Source organism: Cygnus olor, chromosome 14 (assembly GCF_009769625.2).
Source record: "Cygnus olor isolate bCygOlo1 chromosome 14, bCygOlo1.pri.v2, whole genome shotgun sequence".
In the NCBI taxonomy this organism is placed as follows: Eukaryota; Metazoa; Chordata; class Aves; order Anseriformes; family Anatidae; genus Cygnus; species Cygnus olor.
In genome coordinates this window covers 4,337,514-4,358,622 of record NC_049182.1, presented here as the reverse complement: position 1 = coordinate 4,358,622, position 21,109 = coordinate 4,337,514, and the positions used below count along the sequence as shown (strand labels likewise).

The window sequence follows — 21,109 nt, the reverse complement described above, 5'->3', positions numbered from 1 at the left end:
TGCAAGCTGGGTGAGGTGCGGGAACTTAGCACTGTATTTAAAGGTGCAGCAAGTTTAGTACTTTTTGTTGGCGTTGACTTTCTTTCCTTCTTCCTGTGACAGCCTATGTGAGTTTTCTTCACTTCTACCAGAAAAGAACCCTTTGGAAGAGGATGCGGTACCTTTTCTCAGCCCAGAATCTGATTATTTTGATATTAAAATATTGTATTGATCAAGTCTGCCTCCTTCTGCTGCCGGAGCTTGCCAAGATTTCTGAGGGAGCCGAATTGCTGATAGCATGTGAGATTAATCTTAGCTGTCACATTTGGTTGGGAAGAAAAGCCAATGCTCACTATGCCCTGTTTCATGCAATTAGACACCTTCAAAATTGTTTTCACCATATCTGGAAGAGCAGTCATTTCACCATTTCCCTCCCACAGATCATATTTCTAGTTAAAATGTTAAACCCTCTGTGGCTGACTAGCTGTGCAAACAGGAAGGTGCAAGTTACTTTAGCAAGGCTAAAAAATCATGGCAGGTTTCTTGGCAGCATTTAATAACATCAGAAAGTTCTAGCATGACGCCTGAATCTCCCAGAAGCTGCAGACCTACAAGCTTTAAATGGGCCTCTTGGCCAAGTGCAGGCGACTGTCAAGTTTAACATTGTCAACCCCACAATGTCTCATTTCTCTGCAGACATTCTGCTAGCTGGCAGAAAGAAACTTTGGGACAAACGAGTGAGCTGAAATAGCTGGCAGACCCACACCAGGATCTTTATCAGCTGTGTCCTTCACCGTGGTTTATAACTTGGCCTTATTTATTCTATCAACAGCAGTACTCCAGTCACATGCAATGCATTACTTCTATGCTTCCAAGAGCCTTACTGCCCAAGGAGTCTGAGCTTCTCTTTCTTTTATCTATCTATCTATGAAGCAAAACGGTTCAGAAATCTTATTGTCACTTTGCAACTACAGGGTAAAAATCAACAACATTCCTCCCCCCTACTCCGATCCAAGCATCTTTAGACAGCTCAGTTGCGTTCTGCTTCATTATGTTGATTTTGCTCTTCCTAAGGCAAATAACATGCAATCCTCACAAAAATTGACATGTTGCTGGTAGGGATGAAAAAGTAAATGCATTTTACAAATATAGTAATAATTTTTGCCCTTAAGGCACTAAACCAAATGTTTCTTTTTAAAAATGACTGCACTGTACTTCCGTTGTGTGAATACTTGCTACCATTGTACAAACAATCAGTTACAAGCTGTGCTAGCAAAATATTTGCCCCTTCTGACACATTTTATTATGAGAGAGGCTTATTAAATTCTCAAGAAGCCTACAGCAGATTAAACTGTTGAGGATTTTTACAATTAGCATACATTACCTAAGAATTCATATATGGTTTCTGAATAGAATTGGATTGCCAAACAACAGTCAATCAGAAAAAAACAAAACAAAACAAAACAAAACAATCCCAGAGCCACCTCCAGAGTGTAGTCAAAATCCACTATTCAAGGTTGGTTTGGAAAAATAATCAGAATGCAGTTTCCTATGTCAGAATAAAATGAATGTTAGTGAAATGCATGCTAACCAAACCAGATATAAATATTATAAGGAGCTGGGTAATTTTAAAATCCCATCCTTAGCATCTAAATAGACTAATGCTCCTGTTGCTTATTCAGCATTGCTGATTTACAGAGCCCAGTGCTATGAATGTCTAAACATTCTGCTGAATTTCTCAACAAATTCAGTGCTGCCTGTCTGGTTATTTGATGCTAGAGATTGAGCTCATAATATCTTTACCATTCCTAGCTTCTCAAATGAGGCCATCAAGAGCATTACCCATCTTACATCATACCGTGTCTTAATGAAAGGTGACTAGAGCTTCAGGAAAGTCCCAAACCAATAGACAGAATTTACATAATCACAGTAATTTATGATGCTAACTGAATGCACATGATCCAGTCTGGAGACAACACGTGCTGAAACACACCTTTAGGTAAAATTTGAAGATGAATGCAATCGACATACTCGCAGAAACTGCAAAGTATACATTTCATGAGTTAATTCCACTGAGTTATTAAAATTTCACTTTGCTGTGACCTTGAATCATGAAGCCTAGCAACCATGCATTATAAACCATCCATTCTTCCTAGATTCTTCAAATATGTAGTTACACAGGTTCCTCTACCTGTGGAGGTTCAGGCTGCCATTAAATTGCAATGTAGCCATATATTTACACTTGAAAGTTTCAGCATTTTATAGCCGATTTCTCAAAAGCATATTTTACTATCTGAGCCTCAAACAGTGATATAATTTGATACAGCATAACTGAGACTGTGCTGCTAATTTATTAAACAGGAATCGGTTTAGTGCAGATAATATTGTTGGCTGAAGATGTGCCACCTTACTTTCAGTCACTCCTTTCCACTTGAACGTCACTTCAGCATGTATGTCCCTTTGTTTATCTTGCTGTGATCACATACAAATCCATGTCCTGTTCACTCTGATTTTGTCCCCATTTGTCCTTTGTGACTTAGCTTATGAAAGACTAATGGACTAAGCAAGGGGCAACATTTCTTCTTCTCTACCAACTTATTTGGTCTAATCCTGAATTAACAGCCTTCCTCATTAGAAATGGCTGCTCTTGAGCACATTTTTCTTCTGTACTGAGCTCCATTTCTGTGAGCTCTGAGATAGCTTTCACAACAGCTTCTCCTTCAGTTTCCTTCTCTCCACTGTCCTTCTCCTACTAAGTTTTGCTTCTCTGTACCCTGTTCTTGTTCTTTCTTTCTGACATTTTCTGTGCTGCCCTGGTGGAAGTCGAGTACTTTTTTTTTTTTTTTTCCCCAGTACAAATTCATCCTATTATTTTTTCCCCAATGTTATTGAATTTCTTCATAAAGCACTTTTACTCTCAAAATCTACTGTCTGTCATCTACCTTCTGCCTGACTTGTATTTCTGCCTTTCTCCTCCAGGCCTATTTTCTCAAGATCTGGTCAACTTGTTTAAGGAGAATTTTATAAAATTGTCAAAAATTGCAGTGCCTTTTCCTCCTCATTCTTTTATTTAACCATTTTTATTCCAGTCTTTCAACCTAACAGCTCTGCTCTGACCTCCTCCCAGCTAATCTCCTTTTCCTTTTCCCCTCCTACTTCTGAAACTTTCTTCTGCCTCACTCAACCTCAAAAATGAGGTCCCTTGGAGAAGCAGTTATTTCTTCACTTACTCTTAACAGTTCTTTCCATCTCTTCTAGGGAGTATCATATTAAGTATTATATTCTCTCTAGATGGTCTCTCAGTGTCATTTTGATGCTTTACCTCAAATAGTCTAGTTTTCTTATCTTTCTACAAGTGCATCCTGGGAATCTGAGAAACTTTGTAGACATCGTCTCTGGTTTATTATTGTCATTTCTTCTCAGGAATTTGTTGTCCACATCAGAAGCTCACTATGTCAAAACCAAGGATGAATTTTTCTTCTCACATCAGCTTCTCTATTTTTAGTCACTGTTTTCCTACCAACATACTTATCATCTGGGATTATTCTTTAACCATTTCCCTCCTTTCCCAGACGCAAACTATAGCATATCATCCCTCTGCTTTCCAATATATCCAAGAGGAAAATACTTTACCAAGAATTTACCTATGTCCTAAATTTTCTTCTTAAAATCCTTCCAGATCTCCTGAAGAACAATTCTCATATTTTGCTTGTTTATAATCTTTTATTATTTTCAGTCTCTATACTTTTCACGATACAACATGTACTTTTACCTTTAGACCTATCAGAGCTGTGGGTCACTAATAAGAAATAGTATTGGTGTGGGAAAGAGATATTTGCAAATGTAAAATATAGAATAAAAGTTTATTTCTTCCCAGAAGTGGAAAATAAATTACATGCCCTAAGCTACCTTCTGCATGACCCTATTTCCTTCATTTAAAGAAAGCCCAAGGCTGGTTAAATTTTACTCAGAGGGTTGCAGCAAAGCATCTGCAAGGTTGCTGCATATGTTAGAAACATAGATTATCCCGAGTTAGAAGGGATCCACAAGTATCCCCTGATACAGCTTCATGCTGTTCCCTCAGGTCCTATCATGGACCAGAGATGTGCCATTTTGATAACTATATTTTGGTTTCACTCTCCAATGATCTTCATCTCTTACCTTGCTTTTAAAATTTAGCGGAGAGCCCTATAAAAAGATGGACTGGAACAGTTAAACCACTGAGTATCAGGAACATCAAAACTTCAGCTTTTGACCAACGGTCTACAGAAAATTAATCTCATCACGGTCATGATCCTAAGGTGTCTGTGACAGACCTATACTCTACTCGACTGTGAAGAGGGCAGGGTTTACATTTCAGCACTCAACATATGATGTGCTGTCAAGGATTGGGTGAAACTCATTACGAAATGAATAGCTCTCACTGTGTTTCTTCAAAAACTGGAATATGAGTTTCTGAAAGGACTATGAACATAATTTATACAGGCAGCTGGTACAAAGTGAAGTGAAAATTCCTGAATTAACAAAGGAATTAATTAAAAAAACCCTCAGACTACTGAGCTCTTCCTTTGTTAAGCTAAAATATTGTTGCAAATGAAAAATTTATACACAGATAAAACATAGGAGCTCAAGAAATTAACTATGGATGAGGTGCTAAGTAGGAATGACCACAGTGTAATTCAATTTGGCACTCTTGGGTTTCAGGTAAACTGGATTAGCTAAAACTAGAAAAATATGTCAAAGGACTTGAAAGAGATTTAAAGCCAGATGACTGACCAGAATAATGGCACACAGCATTACATTGTACAGCAATGAAGAATGGACAGACTAATTTATACAACGAAACTACAAAATGTCCTTTCTGTTCAACACGGACCATCAATTTAAATGCCAATAAGGTACAAAGAAAGAATTTATAAAGAAGAGGAAAGAACATGCAGAGGACATACAAAGTTTCCTGTATTTCTGTCTGTTGAGTCATCTTCCGAGCAAGGCCAGAGACTGGATGCCAGCCTAGAGGAGCAGGTTTGTTCCCTTATTCTTATTTTAAACTCTTTTTCATGAAACCTACACTCTTGACTTCTTAACTCTTTAAACAAATGAACAAAACCCTTACATTATGCTTTATTACTAAGGTTAATTAATCTTCCACAGTTGATGATCACTGATGATAACAAATAACTAATTAGAATGTTTTTGTTTTCTTTTCTTTTCTTTCCTTTTTCATAAAAGAAAGGGGGCTGAATGGTAATCAAACCTAGAAGCTAGATAAATCAGCAAAGCAAAACACCCAACTGTCACTCCTCATACATATTAAATATCTTTTTTTTTTTTTTCTAGATATTATCAAAATACAGCTGTAACAGAGTCACAGTAACAAAACTAGCATGAGCAGACCCTATTAGCTCTTACTGTAGTAAGTAAGCAACTTTATATAGTTCAAGTTTGGATGATACAAAGACTTATGAAAAATACTATCTGAGAAAATGGAGAAAAAGAAAAAAACTGGGAATTTATTTTTAATAGTTGGCATTTGACAGAAATCAGTGAATACTCAGGCAAAGGATTTCATTTTTCAGAAATAATAATACGTCTCATCTCTAACATTGTAGAAATAAAATATGAAAGAAGCAATGCTAGATCACTTCTACATAATGAAAACAGGAGTGAAACTGTCTCCAGACGCTTTTCGAGGAGCAAAGCCATACTCTGTCACTTGAGATAATCATGAAAGAAAACAATGTCTTATTTCTATACAAAAGATATTTCTCTCTTTACAAAAGATAATTGAATTCTCAAATCATTTGTAGGTAACTTTATGATATAGACTCTGTTCACAACCTTAAAATAAAATGAATTTGTCATGCCTTCAAGAGAGGGGGTGGTGGTTAAATCAGTCTGGTTTTACTGACACCTCAAAGGTTGTGCACTGGAAAGTCATGGGAGTGGATTCTATTTACCTTTCCATTAACAGTAGTACAGACTTAGTACAGTTTGGGTCTCAGCTGAATGTCATTATCATCAGGCCACTGAGTGTATTTTGCATAATCAATGAAATATTCATTGGGTCAGACATGGACAGATACCAATTTGACAAGCCAGCAACTAGGGCACTCACCTAGGCTGATGAGACCAAATCCCTTCTCTAATTAATACAGAAAGAAAGGAATAAAAACTACAGACTTTGAGGGAAAGCCATAAAACAAAAGCCAATAACCGCTTATCAGAAGAGCCAGGAGACTGGTCTACTTGAATCAGACGGCTTGAATCTCTCTTCCTTACATACTACATTAGAGGTCTCTTTACCAACCTATTCTGAACTGAGACACTTTTTTGTCAAGAACTACTTTGTACATTCCTAGGAGATATGTTGTTGAATTGACAGGAAAAACATTTTGTCAGAAAACTCTAGAACATACCTACTCAATACTTACAGCTGAAAAGTTGTTTTCATTTTAAGCCCATTTCTGTTTCTATTTTCTCAAAATGTGCCAACATGAAAAAAAAAAAATCAGTAGGGAGCTCAGCTGTGCAAACTGAGACTACAAAGACTGTACAGATAATTCTACAAAGGTAGGAGCTAATCCAAGAATGTAAGGAGCCTGTCCACCTCATGATGCACTGCATTCATTAGAAAATATAAATAAAGTTTTAAGTACTGTACCTAATTTTAATATTTCTTTTCATAAAGCTGGCAGTTGCAGACTGACTGCAGTACCAGCTATCATTTTTTTCCTCCTCATATACTAATTAAAGTAGGAAATAAATGTCTTGAACCTGCCAGAAATTTTGACTTTTTAAATTGCAACCAACAAACATTTTGTATTTGCTCACAATAAATCTTTTACGATTTCATTGTTAAAGTAGAGAACATAAACCCAATAATTGACAGCAAAATGGAGGCTTGATAATTCTCACTTAACTAATCTGCAAACTTGTTAATCTTCCTGCCCCTGCTCTTCCACAAAGATTTAAAAGCAGAGATCTGTAGAAATGTTTCCCGGTAATTACACTTCATTAATGTAACAGAATCTATCATGATATATTTCCTATTTACTTATTTTAGACAGCTCTACATTCTAGGTGGCTTAGGATGAATATACTGTCCTTGGTAATTATCAAAAAACCACTGAGTTTACAAATGAGAAAGGTGAATATAGATCCTCCAAACATGAAATGACCCCATAGGCTTCCAAATCTACTGTCCTGTAAATATCGGATGAATCAATATTTTCCCACTGAGGAAAGTGAATGTTGGAGTTCAAGGTTGTCTCAGGGACTGCATGCTCACAGCTGTTAGAGCATCAAATCCACAAAGACAAATCCTGAGGGCTGCAGGATTCTGAAGCAATAACTCTTCTTGTTTTTAAGGAGCCATGAAGGGGCTTGATATGAAATAAAATTTGGTCTTTTGACTACTAGCACTGAGAATTTAGCACTGACTTTCATACCAGATTCCAGGAGAAAGAATGAGAGGAAGAGCTGAATCCATGGAAGAGAACTTTATTTTTCCGTATTAGCTTTTGATGTTCAAAACCCTTTTCAAATTATTAGAGGTTACACAAGAATTTTGCATTGGTGATATGAACTTCTAATTACAAGGCATATTGGCATAGTGTTTTCTTCCTTGACTCCCTTAAAAAAATGGCTGGACACTACAAACTGTAAAATATTACACAGAAATATCAAGATTTTCTCCTCCCTGCTTTTAAAGATATTTAAGATGCTCACAGGAATGAAATTGCCATATATTATAAGACTAGTTTAAATCTAGAGGTACAAGCAATATATTTTTAAAGTGTGCTGAGTAATTACTCTTTTTGTCTAAAAAGTTAATGGCATAGTATTGCCTTTCGATAGTTAATTTGTAAGTGGAACAGTGACACCTGAACAGATATATTTAAAGAAGCAAAACATTTTGGATTGATTTCTAGGCATCATTAATACTCCGATGTACAGAGCTTTAAACAGACTTTGTGGCTCATGTCCGTAAATAATGTCAGTTGTGGTTCATTGGTTGAATTAATCTGATATAAAATGACTAAATTGAAAATCTGTAGGTTGAGCTCTTGATGAGTTCTGGCAGAGCTCTAAGCAGGCAATCATAAGCTTTTTAATGAAAGGAGAATGATAGAAATTGAAATATTAAAGAAGCAGGATGTAATAGACTAAAGTTAATTTTGATAACCTAACTTGTATGAAATACGAAAAAGATTGATGCAAGAAGCTCCTTTTTAATGTTTTTTTTTTTTTTTTTTTTTTTTTTTTGTTTTGTTTTCATATGCTGTTTCTTTTGAAAGTAAGCCATTAGACTGAACTGCCTGGCTTTGAAAGGGATAAAATACATAAGACTACCTTTTCTCTACTACTTCTCATATTAGCTGTCATTCATGCCTTCATTGATAATCTAGTTTGAAACTGGCAAAGCTGTGCGGAAAGGCTCTTAGTAGTAGTTATTAGCAACCTTTCACACAAAAATGAAAGCAAGATACTTGTGGATGAATTCCTCAGGGTGGTCTTGGGTATGGCTTCATCATTTTTCCTGTTGAGATTTTTGTGCCTGAAATGATGAATGATGTTGAATAAGATGTGGAATTCAGCAGAACTCTGCAGAAAACCACATCCACCTTTAGATGGGTTGGTTTCCATCCTGAAAGAGCCATGTAGACAATATAGAAAGGCATCAACTGTGCACTGTAAGAGGTATGAAAGAAGAGTCTGGCCCAACTCATTAGAAGTTTAGCCTATTGCTATCAATTCTTTTCACTGTTATTGAAAGGCTCTAGAAATAATAACTGGAAAATCTCAGAAGTGTAATGGTAAAATATAGAACAGTTTTATGAACAATAAAGATCGGTGTTTTAAAAGATTGGTAGGTTTAGAAGTTATATATGTTGAGTCTCCGTCATCTTGAAGACACACGATTGTAAAAAGCAGCAAACTGACCAGCATCGAATGAAATGCAGTATTTTTGAAGGCCTAATTTGCAAATTTCATGAAAAATATATTGTTTGTAATATTCACTGCAATTGGGATATATAATGCCATTTATCAAAAAGCAGATTTTAAAATGCTGCACATTTAATACTTTTTCCAATATAATGGGATGTTGGAAATTGAAGAAAAGCTTTAATAAAACTCCTTTGCTGTAAACATCAGTCCCAATCTTACAAAAACATGCCTTTTATTAGCACTAAAAAGACTTTTCCACTGAACACATTCATGTCCTAGGGCTTCTACAGAAAAAAAAAAAAAAAACCAGCAATAAATTTAGAATCTTCAGTAAATAGATTATTGTATAAATAGGGAATAATTTTGAAAGCATTGGAGGTCATTTGTAAACATTAAATAATAATTTCTGATTGACTGGATAACTCAACAGATTTAAGACAGGGACAGTTAAAAAGGGACAGGGACAGAAAAGCGACAGACATCCATTAAGTATTACAGATTTGCTTCCAGGATTTCTGTGGTTAAGATTTTTAGCATATAGAAAATAGAGAGAGCTTGAGTCAGGAAATATAAACTACTGGGGTATGGTAACCTTAACCTACTAGGCTACGGTATACCCAGAAGGACTGCAGATTCCAGGTACCATGAGGATTGATGTAGTCATAAAGAAAGTCAGCCAACAGCTCAAGGCAATAACAAGGTTATTAAGGACCTACAAGGTTAATGGTCAACTGTGGTACCAATGACAGCTATGTGGAGATTCTATACAACTGTCCTCTTGGGTCCCACATCTGAATATACCTACCTGTTAGATTTTTCATAATAGTGATAATGATGATGTGTTACGGTTGTTTAAACAAGTATTGAAAATCCAAGAACTGCCTCGCTACTCCATATGCAAGCCTAACATATTTTTTTACAGGGCCAGGATACACATGCAGTGAGCCCCATCAATCTTTATTCATTTGTTCATTATTCATTTGTTGGCAAATCTCTTGACATTTACCAAACAGATGGCATTTATACCAATTACTGTTTTCATTCCTTACTCACTTTAGACTGTGCAAGGAGCTTTCCAGACAAAACGCCGATGCCCCTTATATGCTGTCAATAGCTGACAATCTGAGTCAGGAATAGACAAATGCCATGGAGGAGGTGATCGAACTTTTAACTCAGCCTTCCTCCAGATATCTCACAGATAGCTCAGATTGAACCTTTAGAAAAACTCAGTTAAAGCTTGAGATTTTCTGAAGCCTTTCATAGAATATCTGAGTTGGAAGGGACCCACAAGGATCATCGGATCCAACTCCTGGTTCCACACAGGACCACCCGAAAAAAGAAATTAAAATAAAATAAAATAAAATAAAATAAAATAAAATAAAATAAATAAAATAATTTTTAGTTCGCTTTGAATAAATTTAGGCTGAAAATTAGCAGGCTTCTAACCAGAAGGGTTGAGATGCTAAGGATTCGTCCAGCTGGAGTAGAGGGGGCAATACACTTTAAGACAGAAATTGGTAGGCTAATGAAAAGGTTTGTATGATACTGCTGCAGGGGGACTTAATGAACCAAGAAGTCACTTCTGGTCCATCTTTATATACTGCTAAAAGGGACTATTATGAGGAGGAATATTATAAAGGAAAACTCAACCCATCCAAAAATATTGCCTTTGAATGCACAAAGTAAAATATTTACCAACGTCAATTAAAGTGCAGAAGACAATTGGTTATTTTCTTATTCTCTTCAACATAATAACTTTCTGATGATAGCAGAGGTATCCAGAGGTTTTGCTGTGTTTTTTAGCGATTGCTCTCATATTGGTCTAAAAGCAGTTATGCAGCAGGAGAATGTCTCAATAACCATTGTATTTCCTTTTATGCTTGCAGCATCCTCACAGTAAAGTAGAACACAGCATGATAGGAGCCGCAGAGTCAAAGACAATGACCTTAGCAGTAAGACATTCACCTCAGCAGCCAGGTGCTTGGTGACTGTGAATAAAATACAGTAAATCCCCTGTTGATAGCAGGAACAAGTGCTATCGCCAAAGCAGAAAAGATGAGGACTACACTCTCTAAAATCCATTATAAAAGAGCTGTGCACTACCATATATTTCAAAAATTTCTCATGTCCAATAGGAGACAGTCACCTTGCACTACTCTAATGAGCTCTAAAGCTGATGAAGCATGACTAGCAATGAGTTACCCATTCTGTGGAGAGAAGTGAGTGGCTAATTGGCCTCATGATGCAGAAAGTTTCACATCTAGGCTATTGGTGACAATCCTCTTGTCAGGTGTTGAGCAATTTCCATGGGAGATATCTGTACGCTGCCTGAACATACTTTAGCATGCCTGCAATTTTCTGTGAAAGTCTGAAAATGCATGGAAATGCCAAAATGTATGATGCAAAACATGGAAAATGCTTTGCCCCTTCAGCACTTTTTGTTTTGAGTCAGGAAACACATTTGAATTCGGCTTCAAAGATGAATGAAATACTTAAAGTCAAGGAAAGTGGATCTCTCTATATGTAGCCATTCTTTCAAAATGTTGGCTTATGTTCAGGAGTCTTACTTTTACCTCTGAGTTTTGAAATGCACCAAACTCAACAGCTTATCGAGAGCTGAAGAAAGCCAGAATACAGCCGAAAAGGTACACAAAGTCTTGTCTGTTAAGGGGAGAGATCACTGACAGCTTCCTCCAGAACAGAGTCACCTGAAGGAGTTTTGTACAGAAACTGCTGGCAGCAAGTAAGTCACTCTCACGATTCAGAACAGAACTAGCTCCTATCATCCTGACTGATGAAAGCCAGTCCCTCCACAGACTCTCCCTATGGTCTCTTTAGTTAAAAACAATTTACCTTAGGCACAGCTGAAACTGAGAAATGGACCACTTGGAGAATGAGACCTACAGTTTACAGATTATCCTGTTCAGTAGAGTAATATCTGCTTTTAAAACTAGCGAATGCTCTGCCAATATTTAAGCATCCTTGGACTGAATCCCAGGCTGTTAAAGATGGAGACTGTCTAGGAGGAAAAGCTGTTGACCTCTGGGAGTTGATGCTTAAATCATGATTTTCATAATCAAAAATTTAAAAATAACTGTTAGAGGAAATAAAGGTTAGTGCCACACTCCTATGCTGTTCTCTCTTAATATTCAGTGATCCCCCTGAGCACTTGTAGACTGATGGTACATCATACCATGTGCTCTCTGGCTTATTAAAAGGCAACTTAGCCTGCATAAGAAAAACATTCCCAATTTCTGTGTGTCTGTTACTTGTCTGCTGCATAAACCAAGACATAAGCCTGCCTTTGTTGTCAGGCAGTCCAGAGGTGAAATATTTTAAAAAGCTTTCAAGTTTTTGCTAAAGACTTGCACACATCACTTGCACGTCACATTATGCGATGTACTTTGCTTTGACCTCAAAGGCCCCAGTCTTTGATTTTCCTAGATTCTCATTTATTTTTCTGGACAAACACCATGAGCTACACTTAAACTGTGCAATGTACCATGAGTGATTAGATATTAGACCTTAGAAAGAATAATAGTCTTTACAGAGTAATGCACTACAGTTTACAGATGACAAAAGAAAAAAAAACACAAAACTGTTTACTCCATTCTGTTCATGTCTAGAACTTGCATTCATAGAGGATTAAATTAATTTTCCAAGATTCTGTCAGAGGTACCCTTGGAATAATAAGGCTAAATTTTGGCATTTTCCCCAGTACAATATATTTGTTGAAAAAAACAACTAATGCAATCTGTTGTTTTTTATGAGCGTGTGTTTAATCAAATATTTCAACGCTATTTCTTCTGAAGCAAAAATCTATGCCAGTAGATTACAGAAATCAATGTTCAGCATTAAAGATAAAACGTCTTGCATGAAAAAAATCTTGCATGAAAAAAATCTTTCTTCCTTATTTTTTTTTTAAGGGAAAATCAGATTTAGTGACTCCAAAACAGTTTGCAGAGAAAAGTAACTATTGTTGCATCATTACATAGGAAAAAAAAATTTAACATATTTGAAGTGGTGAGTTTTTTTTTTCCCTAAAACAATCAAAAGTTTTATTTTCATTCTGAACTGGGCAGTTTTCTTCCATTAATTCTGAAAATGTTAATCAACAAAAGAATACATTTAGTGCTCATAAAAATATCTGCAGTTAAAATTACCTCACAACTGCAAATTCATCCCAGAACTTGAAAAAAACTCTGGGGATATGAAAAATAATTTGGATATTTATGTTTTCTGTGTCCAGTGCATACGTTAACAATTTAATCTTCATAATGATTTTATTATAGAGAGGTATTATCCTAAATTATTGTGTGGAGTCCCACATCTCATCATTAAAGTTATGGATTGCTCGTTGTGGAGCCTTGTTACTCTAGGAAGGACTCAGTGTACCAGAACACAGATTTTGGCATGCTGCCTACCCAAGATGGATGAACGTACTGTGTTCTGCTGCAGCACCATCGAAAATAACTGCATTTTCATCAGCTAAGGTTTAATAATAATTGAAAGAACAGTATTTTTATGGCAGATTTTCCAAATGTTCTGCATAATTTTGCCTGTCTTGCATCTGCCAGTTTACTACAAAGTGTCAAGGTTTCAACCAAATGGAGGAGAATAATCCCTCAGGGAGCCACATCCATTCCTTGTCCATTTTAGCATAAACTGAAAGGAAAGAAGGGTTTTACAGAGAAGTTGGAAATAGTCACACTTCGCTTTGGAAACTTTATGAAGTAATAAAATCATACTAGAGAAGCTAGTCAGATAGTCTCCATGGAGAAAAAGAAAGACAAAAAAATGAATAAACTACAGAGTGCTCTTGCCCTATTGTTGTCTGAGTTCTCTGTCTTGCTGCTTGTGGTAGCCCTTTTAAGAAAATGCCCAGTAAAACACATACAATTAACACTGATAAATATACCAACAAGAAGCTGAACAATGTTATTTTTTAAAGTTCCCTCTGGGATATGCTTTTTTCCTGAACTGTACTTAAAAAACAAATCAACAACAATTACATCCTGAATCAGCAAGAAAATGAAAAAAATAAAGAAAAAAGAAAAAAGAAAAAAGCTACAAACACAGCAAGGCTAAATGGGGAAGAAACCGATGTTATTAGTAGATCCAAAGCTAATTAATCACCTCCCCGGTTTGATTCTGTTACAACACATCATATGGATTTCTCACGCATTCAGGCTTTGATACACGTTACCACATAAATCATTTAGAATTAAACATCACGAGCTTAGGAACAAACCCTCCCCGCCATCGGTCAGGCAGCTGAAAACGTGGGAGTCAGGCTTTCAGCACGGGCAGACATCACCCCCAGAAGAGCGCCTGGTGTTGTGCCAACACCTCGTTAGCATTTAGCAGCGCTGGCAGAGCATGAAAGCCAGCAAGAGAAACAGAGACAAGTGTGAGTCAGAGAGCAGATCAAACCAACAGAGTCAGGGTTTATAGGCTCTATATTTAGTGCAGTTTAAAAGGTAACTGCTCTTCTAATATAGAGACGTTGAGGAATAGCGCTGTTTAAAATTCCTGCTTAAGTGCATAGCTTTCCTATAAATACCTAAAAGTGCCTTGGTTGTGGTCAAAGATTTTGCTGTAATACTCCCAAGCAGTTTGTGAAAGCAGGGGGGGGTCGCTGACATTCTTGCAATTATTAATTTCCTTCACTCCTGAATTCTCTTTTGGATACAACTTAAAGCACACAATCAGCACACAGAACAGCTGTGATAAAAAATGCTCGGTTTCATGTATGGGGATGTTTAACTGGACTTGTTTTCAACAGCGTCCTTCCTAATCAGAAATGGAGTATCAACAGCAGGCACTGTACAGAAAAACTGGGAGATATGCCTGCTCATCGCAGCTACATGTAGCTGCCAACAATGACTGCCATGTTGGTCAGACCAAGGCTTTGATGCGTAATTTAGAAGAACAGATGTTTTATCTGGGAACAGGTCCAGATCTTAAAAAAAAAAAAAAAAAAAAAAGAAGAAAAAAGTGAGGAACTTAGTAGTGGCCTCTTTTGTCAGCAGCAGTAGCTTCAAAAGGACTGAAGAAATACTGAGTAAATAGCTGTATTTCTATGTCACAGCAGAGAAGCAGAGACATTGCATGATTACCTTTGTGAGTGACGTGCACTGTGGCGATGAACTAATTGGTGATTGCCAGATAAATGGACTGAACAAAACAGTAAACTGTGGACATGTTACTTTGGCCATTATTTTTTCATCAATTCTCTCTGCTCGTTCTGGTCTTTCCAAAAAACCCCAAGACATCCTTCTTTACCGTCAGCTATACTAGCAGAACCAGCAGAGACAAATGGCGTGAAGGTTTACAGGACTACAAATGTATGAGAAATCTTTGAGAGATATTAACTACTACATTTCATGCAAAACTGAACTAATAAAGACTTCCTCATAGATCACGTCCAAATTGAAAGAGGTTTTAATCCACATAAAAGATTTCGTAAGGCTATACCATTAACCCAAGGGCTATTAAGCATATAAGAGGATTCCTTCAAATTTATCTTCTACACACTCTTCAATCACTGCTCAGTCTTGCCTTTTCTCTTAATGTCGTCACCAATTTGTACTGCAAATGCCTTAGAGGATGTGCTGACAAAATGTTATTGTCTGTCTGGAATGCCTCTCAGACACCTTCTCCCCAGCCTTGAAGACCCAGGGCTGCACTTCAAGTGCATGAGGAGGAGAGGGAAGGAGGAGGCTGCACAGGAGGGGTCCGGCTGTCCCTGGGGCATATGACCCCTTGCCAGCTCCTGGCACCGCTGGGGCAGCCCACAATTCAACCTCTGAGCACTGTGAGCTGCTCTCCCGTGGACCCAAACTATGTGCCCTGCCAGCTGGGGGACCAGATCAGCAGGTCCAACTTTGGCAGCTCCAAAGCCATGACACAGTTTGTGAAATATGTGACATTCACGCTGCCAGATGTGAGAGATGGTGAGGTATGCCTTAAAGCCTTACTGGATGGGAGGTGTCGTGGAGTCAGTCTGAGTCTGTGTACAATAACAAGTATCCATTTAACTCAATTTTATACACTATTATTGTATTCCTGAAGTGGTTTAAAAAGTGTGCACTCTAGCACAAAGAAAATGAAACTGCAATTGCGTTGTGTTGTCACTGGTGATTTCAAAGTTAGCTACACTATGCCTGGAGAAATAGTATCCTTGTGCTGCAACTATTCAGAGGGCCAGTTAATCAGGTGATGCAAATCGGTGTAGCTCCGTCTGGAAGCCTCAGCAATAACACAAGAGGTTGCTCTCATGATTACTTTTTGCTGAGCCTACATGCTTTGTAAAGCCGCTACAGCAAGTTGATAATGATGCATGAAATGGAAAATCCTTCTGAGCACACCCAAATGCACAGTGGATGCGCAAAGCAATCACAATGGTGCTGTTTTATTTGATGGGTCATACAACACATGGGCCCACTTTAATGTATTCAGGCTTTCACTCTTTTTAAATAGATGCAACTCCACCTCTTGCAATTTACTCCTGATTAACACAGCCTTAAATATGACTTGTGCCATATATAAAACAGTATTCAGGTCAGGAACTGAAAAAAGCACACAGCGTTGTGGGACTGAAGATGAAAGCCATCAGTGGTGTCACTCCTCTGATTCAAATCAGGAGAGAATTTGGCCTGGTTACTTATCTCATTGACATGTCGACCCTTTGAGGCAATGGTAGCTGGATATTTTGAGAATAAAAACACTTGGGGACATATGTGCTACTCTCACACATCAGCAGTAGTTCTTTCAGCATTACAAAACTTGTTGGAAATTGTTTGGAGAATTTTCAAAGTAAGTTTTCTATACTTTTTTATTCATCTCCATAGTCACAGTGCTACTCAAAGGTTATCTGAAATAGCTGCAGGCAGTCATAGAATGCAGGAATCATAGAGAGATCACATGAAACACAGCCTGGTTTCTGGAAAAGAGGGATTTTCAGCTCCTCCTCTGTACCATTACTCTACCATTTTGATCTCTTCTGGGACATCAAATACTGAAAATAGCTCAGAAAGCATTTGGCTCAACATCTATATCTATATATCATGAAGACTACCATACAATGCAGGTGCTTTAAATCTATCCCAACTTGAAAACGTAAGCTACATAATGCCAAAAAATGTCATTACAATGTAAGCATTGCACATAGCCATACCCCTAAACTCCTTCCAGGGTTCATTCCACACTGAAAACTGAAGATTAAATGTACTGCCTCATGCACATTACACCATTAATTTTGTATTATAAATCAAAGGATATATATATATATATATCTATCTCCATTTCCACTGGATTAACTTCCTCAGCCAAGTAGTGGTATGGTAAGAGAAGATGTAGTACTGGCACAGGGGAATCAAATCATCCTGAATTTAGTTTGGCTCAAAGACTTACGGAAGTACAACCTTAGCTGACAATGACACTTAGGGATGTGAGTTGTTCCGGGCAAATTTTTGCTTCCCTACTGAACAGGGAAAGACATTGGAAGAAAGTTCCTAAATTATTTACTCAAATGTACTAAAAGCAACAAAACATATTTTTCTTAAAACACAGACACACCAAGCACAGTTGCCCATTACAGCAGTACAGATTTTGTTTGACAGTTGTTGGCAAGATGGAAGGACTTACTGCTTCAGTTTTATTCTGGGTCTTGACTTACGAAGTCACAAAACCCTAAAATAACAAAGTTTCCTTACCTGTGTACCAGCTGCTTGCGGCTTACACAAATAGCAGTTTCATAGTCATGAGTGACACACACTTTATGGGGGCTGCACTTCACCTTCAGACACGGATCTTTGGATGGATCAAGAGCTATAAAAAAACAAACAACAAAAAAGAAAGTTAGATATGCATATGAAGTTATCTCATGTCTGACTGGACAAGTGGTTGGAACGAATATTCCCATATCTGCATGAATAAATACTTTGCCACTTTGCGGTATGTGCCATTGTTTGCAGACTGCGAGTTAGAGATGTTTAAGTAGAAGGGTAGATGTAGTGCTTAAAGATTCTTATTACTGAACAGTGTTCTGAGTCTAGCTTGGCATTCAAATTAATATTAGACATTTTATGTTAGGAAGAAGTGCTGGTGCTCTAGGCACTGGAACAGCCTCCGGAGCAGCCTCTTGGTCCCTATAGAAGCAGACACATTTGTTGTCCTGCCTATGTGCAAGACTAGCTGCTCCTGCCAAGTTTCTACAGACTAATTCCTTAAATAAGTGGTGATTTGGTAATCTTTCAAATGAAAAAAGAGGAGTGATACAGTGCTATGCTGGATATCACTCCAATTAGAGCACTGATCCCACCAGAGAAAATCTCTTATAAATACTTTTCTGCAATCAAGTTCTATTTGAAAGTCTATCTATCTAAATTTATTCTCTAACAAAAGGATGCTTCTAAAGATCAGCAATAAGACATATCTGCCAGGATGAATTACAAATACTCAAAAATGGTTATGTGAATACTCAGAAGTGAAGTTACAGCCATAAATAGAATTTTCACCTTTGTTTAACATTGATTTTTAGATAAGTTTTTTTTTTTTTTTTTTTAAATATTATTTTGCCACAGATTTGAATTTCTGTTCCTCTTTAAGCTGTCCTTAAATCCCCTGTTTTACCTTCCCCCTTCCTCCCCACATACGGGCAATTTTTAGAATTGGGCAACTCTTTGATTAATTTTTGGGACCGTGTAAAGATCTTACTGCAAATTATGGTAACTGAACTTCTCACTTTTACCAAATGAAAAGGGAAACTTTTAAAGGATACTATTTAAAGTACAAGAAGTTTCAGTTTGCTAAGCACCAAATTTCTTTATGTGACAGTAAATGTACTTCCAATAAGCATGGGATTCGTCTCTTTTTCCTGCAGTGCTGAAGTGTTGCAGCTGTTCTGTGTTGGTTTAAGCAGCCAGAGCTACAAGATTTTACCACATAAACACCCATTACACGTTTATGATGGGCAGTTGTGCATCACTGGTGCACATGAATTTTTCAACAAAACTCTGCCAGGATGTTTGAATGTCCTACAAGCAATGCCCATGGTGTGATAGGATAGGTATGGTTATACTCAGTTTTGAAAGTCAAATAAAGTTTGGCATAAATAAGAGAATAAGAATTTTTTCATACTAAATTTTTCTCTAATTGAAGAATTATATCAATTTCTTGAACTCCTTAGGCCTTCTAAGGCAACAAAAATGCATACACTCCTGAAGTATGTATATTCTGAAAAAGCACCACGCAATATATTATTGTTAAAAAACAACAACAAAAAAAAAAAAAAACAAACAAAAAAAACCTTTGAAATATTTGCAAGAAATGGCCTGTTCAAAAAGACAAGTATTGTCGAATGGTCAACAGTATGAAGCACAGGAATGTGACAGGATATGGTTAGAAATTCCAGTAGCTATTTCCTTTTAAACCAGGCCTCAAAGATTCTCTACCTCAGTGTCTTACTTCTGAAACTTGAAAAGAATAATAATACCGGCAATAATAATAAATAAAGCATTTAAGCACTTGTGTGTAGTGTAAATTATTTCATTCATGGTGGAAAAACTCATAAAGATCCTTAAATGGAACAAACTATAGAAGTGTAATTAATTATTCATTACAAACAGCTGGTTCAAGATAGTAGGAGGAAGTTTGTTAAATACAAGCAAAGCTGCGGGCTTTGCCAGAAGACAGCAAAAAAAACCCACAATCTGGATTATTACTTCTTGATTTTTTTTTCCAGTATGCGATCTATCTGAACACAAAAGGTCAAAAAAGGGATTTATATGCCTGCAAAGTTTTTCAACATTTTAAGTAAGTTTGGAAGGCTGCTCTACTGCTTAGTAATACAAGCTCTATGGAGAGAACTTTAAAAAAGAAACAATTTCTTAAATATTTCTTAAATATATCCATCCCAGGAGATGGCTGGCTGAAATACAGGGAAATATAATACTACATGTCTCTCAGTATGAACATTTTCAGAAGTTTTTCATTCCGTGAAAATTCCTGGCTTATTTATCTTGGCTCAAAAGTCTTACTGTTCCTCACTGAGATGCTTCTGCTACTGACATTTGTTTTCTAGCTAACTGTCCCAGTATCCTGAACTCTGAAGTTTCTTCCTGTCTGGAAGAGCACAAGTGAAGAAATGTTTAGAATGGCTAAAGTTTCTGCTTCAATGGTTACTGCAATTTGCAGGAAATTGTACCCTCTTGGTCTGTTAGCTTTATAGGTCAGCTCATTGCACGGCAAAAGGGAAAGGCTTTCGTCTGTACACAGTGACCCAAAACCTATCCCAGGCCATTTATACAAGATGCAGATGTAGAATCAGAATTGCTATTATTCAGAGGCAGAAGATTTGCATTCCTTTTTTTTTAAAAACACATAGCAACCTGAGTTTCCTATTAAAACTATAAATCTCCTGTGGTTCGCTCATAGACATATTAGAACAATTGGGAAACAATAAACATGATCGATTGCATCAGATCATCAACAACCTCCACATGGTATGTTGGCAGCTTTTTCCAATACCGAAAGGACTCCAGACACCAGTTGCATCCCAAATCCCTTCCCTTGCTCTTTCCACAAAGGAGACCAGAGAACGTTTGCCTATGAACTGTGCACAGTTTTCTCTCCCCTCCATGTACCCTTCACCAGAGGCTGTGAGTTAGTGATATAAATCAGCATTGGACAAAGACCTAACAACGTTGTTTGAGATACTTTTCTATTACGTTTCATGTTTTTATATATTACCACTATAAAAGAAGACTTATGACTTGGAGGGAACTCCTTAGTTCAAACAAGGGCGGTACAGGGAAAAGCTGCTGTATAAGGTTGTGCTGTTGCTGTGGGTCATGTGTCAATCGCAAGAATAAATTTATTTTTCACACATTTGACTTTAAAAGGGTGATAACAAATACATACTTTCAGTGTGTTACAGCAATGGATGTGCAATCCTGCAGAAACTGTACAACTAGTTCACAGCAAGATTTATGAGCTTGATTTTGTTTTTATGACCATTTGTTTGGGGGAAGAGAGTAATTTCAAGCTTAGCTGTTTAGCAGAGCTGAAACAAACTACAATCGAAAAGAAATGGCATTATGTAAATATTGTGCTTTTTTTTTCTCCCCGAAATTGCCTGACAATAAGTATTATGATCACTCAATGACAAAAATAC

At 37.1% G+C, this 21,109-nt stretch overlaps 1 protein-coding gene across 2 annotated transcripts in view; it reads right to left on the bottom strand.

Moving 5' to 3' along the window:
- Positions 1-21,109, bottom strand: part of SPOCK1 (SPARC (osteonectin), cwcv and kazal like domains proteoglycan 1) — a 288,774-nt gene that overhangs the window by 104,223 nt on the left and 163,442 nt on the right. For both annotated transcript variants that reach the window (XM_040573349.1, XM_040573348.1), the window contains one exon: positions 17,649-17,763. In XM_040573349.1, the coding sequence (XP_040429283.1) occupies positions 17,649-17,763 (115 nt within the window). The remainder of the gene's footprint in view (positions 1-17,648; positions 17,764-21,109) is intronic.